Source organism: Coccinella septempunctata, chromosome 1, assembly GCF_907165205.1.
Source record: "Coccinella septempunctata chromosome 1, icCocSept1.1, whole genome shotgun sequence".
Lineage (NCBI taxonomy): Eukaryota > Metazoa > Arthropoda > Insecta > Coleoptera > Coccinellidae > Coccinella > Coccinella septempunctata.
In genome coordinates, this window is record NC_058189.1 from 64,861,086 (window position 1) to 64,865,821 (window position 4,736).

A 4,736-nucleotide genomic window follows, 5' to 3' on the forward strand; every position below is an offset into this window, starting at 1 on the left:
AACAATCCCAATTAAGAAAAAACACGAGCTATAGAAGTAATAGATATACAGTCTTTGACTCGTACAAATATTTTAACAGTAGATTCTTGGGGTCAAAAGAAACACTTTTTTCATACCATTTTTTCTGATTCGGCCCTGATAAAAATATATAGCCATTTTAAGTTTTCATAATGAGCTATGCCACAGCTGGAAAAAGAAAATCACCTTCAGAATAAATAGCTCAATATGTGACAGTACACTTCTATGGATCTTTTGAACAGAGTTGTATTCAGCCAAAGTACCTAATTTTTCAATTTCCTCAGATTCTTTTCAATTTTTTAACATTAAATTCCTCGAAAATGGCGCATTATAAGAAAAAATATGAAGAATACTTCTATTTTACAAAACCTTCAAATATCTATTAGATAGCGTTCAACTTAGTTTCAAGTGTTGTGTTCTTTGAATTTTTGGTATTTAATGGTACGAAATGGCCATAATGCGAAAACTGGAAGACGTGGGTGTTATCTTGTGTTCGACCAAGATTCATCGAATACATGAAAAACTATATTCCAAAATTAAGTGCATTGGTTTGTAACATGTTTTTATAGTTTTTCAACAGCCTGTATCTCTTTAATAGAGCCGATTCGGAAAAAAACTTATAAGAAAAAAAGTGTTTCTTTTGACCTCAAGAATCTACTGTTAAAATATCTGCACCAGTCAAAGACTCACCCTACGTTTTCGAAAAACTTGGATAAGAAAAATTACGAAAGATTTGACCCCAACTTCCGCAAATATTTTGCATGACTCCTCACTACAGTTTCATCTCCAACATCCACGTTGAATTTGTAAGTTATTCGAAATAGTTAAAAATGAAAAATAACCATCAACAGCGATAGGGAAAAAAATTATCCTAAAATATGACTCATGATGATACATTTGGAAGTTTTGGAGAGTAACCAGATATTAAAGATACATATTTTTATGTCAAGAATAATTTTTTTGAATTTTTCATTCTGAACCTTTCCAAGCATTCGTTGTAAAACTTTAAAATGAACTCAATTTTCTATGAATGAAGTTTGCCAAAGAATGAGAAGTGATAGATCACAGAATTATCGATAAATCAGAGTTAAATTCATTGAATCTGAAAAACAAAATTGAAAAATAGAAAACAGTCTCCACAATTTCGACCGGAAGCTTCAAACTCCATGAGAAACTTCTGATAAGCACAAACTCATGAAATCTTCGAAAACGCACGTTCTAAAGTGAGTCCAAATCAAAAAACACTCGACAATTCGAATTTTTAGTGAGATTTTACATAAAGTTCTTTAAGGAACTATCGTAGTGACCGGAGTATATTCTACTATACAAAATTTCGATGGTCCTAGCTTGGCAACGTTCCGAAAGAGATCGCGTTCCAGTCAGATGCGGCAAGATTTACTTTGAAGTGCGAAATTCCGAGCGTGACATAAGTTGAACTAGATCAAGATGCGCGTGACTCTTCTGCAGAACTGTAACTGTAACTAAACCGTCGCAAGATAATAAACCAAACGCCGTAAAAGGATGATTACTGCAGATGAACAAGGTAACATCTTCGCAAGTCTAACTAATAGTGAGAGGGGGTTCAAATCGCCGATAGGATACGTTGTTTTGGGATGAAAGTGAAGCATTTAACGAAATACACCCACTATTTCGGATTTTTGTATATAAGCTCACGGGTGGATCTCAGAAACCAGATCAATCGCATCATCTTCTAGCATCAGTCACCTGATCCTACAGATCACAGTTCAGTTTTTGTGTGAAAAAACTTCAACCAGTTCAACAACATGAAGGTATGGATTGTGCTCATATAACTTACCGAAACCATCCACAGTGTTCGAAAAATTTTTCCGCGAAAACCCAGTAATGGAACGCAACCCTCTATTATTTCTGTGATCCGGAATCAACTTAACTTCTTCGTCACTTTCGGTTTCGTATCAGTGCATGAGAAATACCGAGCAATTTTCATCGAAAACATTTCCGTTAATGCGAAACTATTTCCTGTTTTTTCGAAGATTAGAACCACCAAATTTATTCTAAATTTGGCGGCATCATAAATTTTGTGCGACAACCGAAATTCAAAATTCATAGAAATAATAGTTATTGACACAAACCACTGCGTTCCAGAATGTTATTCGAAGAATATTCATCTCAAAATCGTTCAGTATAATAGTTTGATTATAACTTATAACTATAATGCGTTAAACGGCTTATACATTTTCCTCTTAGAATAACTGTTCAGTTTAATAATCCTCTGAGTTTATGATATTATCGTATTTCATGCGATGTACCGCGATTGGAGAGACAAAACGAAGGCGTGAGATTTGATTAGCTAATAATATAGATTTGCTTCTATTACACAACGTAAACTAGTTATATTACGATAAGTAAAAGTGAATAATGTTCAATTTGTCATATTGGCGGTACGTGAAGAGTTCTCAAGCAATAAGTCGTGTAAACCACACACTTTCCGCATTGTATTGATCGGTAATTTCGCAAGAACTCAATTATTGAAAGTAATTAGTTTCTTCCAATATTCAGCCATCGAACTGTTAATATATGCTGATCGTCCAACTAAAATCGATGAATGTTGTTGCGTATCAAGTTCCACTTTCAAACCTGTCGGCGAAAACTACATGTTAATCGATTTTACAGGTTACTTTCGCTCTTGTCGCCCTTGTCGCCGTGGTTTTGGCCGAGCCACCAGTGCCATCCAGCCAATATCTCCCCTCCAACCAGTACGGACCCCCAAGCAACCAATACGGACCCCCAAGCAACCAATACGGACCACCAAGCAACAGCTATGGAGCCCCAGCCCAAACCCAAGCAGTAATCCGACCAAACACCCAATACGGAGCACCCACCAACAACTACCTCCCCCCCAGCAACAACGGAGGCTACGGCTACGAAGACAGAACTGTGAGTATCCGTGTAAAAACCACAGAATAACATTGATTTTTTTCTTTTATCTTCCTCAGGAACCAGCCAACTACCAATTCGAATACAAAGTCGACGATCCAGCTTCTGGCAATGACTTCGGACACGAAGAACAACGTCAAGGAGATGTCGCTCAAGGCAGGTACTACGTTCTTCTTCCCGACGGCAGAAGGCAGGTCGTAGAATACACCGCTGACAGTGAAGGTTACAAGCCAAAGATCACCTACGAGCAAGTCAACAACGGCTACGGCAGTGGACGCCCAAGCAACGGTGGATACCAATACTAGAAAAATCCCAACTAGAGCCATCTTGATGTTTTCAAGCATCGCCCCATCGGAACCTTTCTGAACAGCTCAATATCTTCAACTTTGCCTTACCTTCTACCCTTCCTTCTTACAGAATCATCTCTGATTCCCCCTAGTCACAGTATTATCCGATGGCAAGATGTTTGGAACCATCTGACGTTTCAGTATTTTGTCCTATATTTCGCAGGGCATTACGAGTATAGCTTTAATAATTGATAGTATCCCAGTAGAATACGGTTTATTTTTGATCTTGGTACGAATTGGATTTAGACGAGGATTGACTAATGTGAATATTTCCCAATATCGCATTGTATGTTATACGTTTTTGTATTATATTATATGCCATATTTATTTTATATAGAAAGATTTATTATATATAAGATTTGTGTGTATAATGTACATTATATTTTTTAATAAATAATCTGCAAGTCAACTTTGGCCTTTTCATAGCCCACCTGATTCTTAGAAAACTTCAATAATTAATACTTAATACTCTTTCATTAATATCTTATTTCTAAAATAACTACGCAAATTTTTGATATTTTTATTCCAATTATAAATTAAACGCATCATTCAGTTATCCCATAACTGAAAATTAATCCTAAGCTGAGCAGCACACAATTCAGCACTTGTCTTGTCCATTACGCTTGAGTATCCTTAGGGTTACTACATGGCACTATTGAATTGCATTGATAGGTCTTTCTTTTCTCTCGAAATTACAACTTATCACATTTTTCCCAATTACCGAATAACATTCTGAAATTTGCAAGCATCTTAAATTTCGACTTTTAAAGAACTGTATTGAAGCAGGCATTTCATCAGAAAAAATGATTTCCATTGATTATACAAAGTCCACTTAGATTTCGTTAGTGGCATTTGGCATTGTGGCAAATCTTATCTTATATTTTGAGGTTTTGCCATATTGCCTGTGTCTGGTCGATTTATATTTGCTCCAGTGAACCCAAATTTATTGAGTCTTGCCTCTCTCCGGAAAAATGTTCGGAAAACAGTCTCGAAAATTAGGAATACTAATTTTTTGACCTTTAGGGCCATCTATTGAGACGGCGTTGACATGGCAGAAGCCGTAGTGACGGTAACTGCAGGAGAATCTGCAGCTTCAGTTGATTACCGATAGATGTCGGGACCTGTTCAAAAAACTGTAGAAAATGAAAATTCTCATATATTTACTCGAAAAAACAATTTCATTAATTGAATCCTTTCACGTCTTTCTCGAAGAAATTCACAGCAAATCTCCTATATGACAAAAGACCAATTATATTTTATGACTTGAAAAATTAACACAAAATAAAAAGTGACATCCGTAACATCATTAGAGCTCAAGGTCTTGAATGATTTTATCAAAAGTTTTTTTCTTCAAAACCGAATGAAGAATCCTTTCATATATTGGAAGGACTAAACTTTCAATTCAAATTTCGCGCGCCTCAACCCCTCATTGGTTGACTTTCGGGCTGGTCGAAT

The 4,736-nt window shown here is 36.1% G+C and overlaps 1 protein-coding gene across 1 annotated transcript; it reads left to right on the forward strand.

Annotated features, from left to right (window-relative positions):
• Positions 1-1,694: 1,694 nt before the first annotated feature.
• On the forward strand, positions 1,695-3,808 carry LOC123319272 (pro-resilin-like). The gene is made up of 3 exons (XM_044906145.1): positions 1,695-1,808; positions 2,671-2,934; positions 2,994-3,808. The coding sequence occupies exons 1-3, from the start codon at positions 1,803-1,805 to the stop codon at positions 3,237-3,239; spliced, it is 516 nt and encodes a 171-aa protein (XP_044762080.1). The 5' UTR covers positions 1,695-1,802; the 3' UTR covers positions 3,240-3,808.
• The last annotated feature ends 928 nt before the right edge of the window (positions 3,809-4,736 follow it).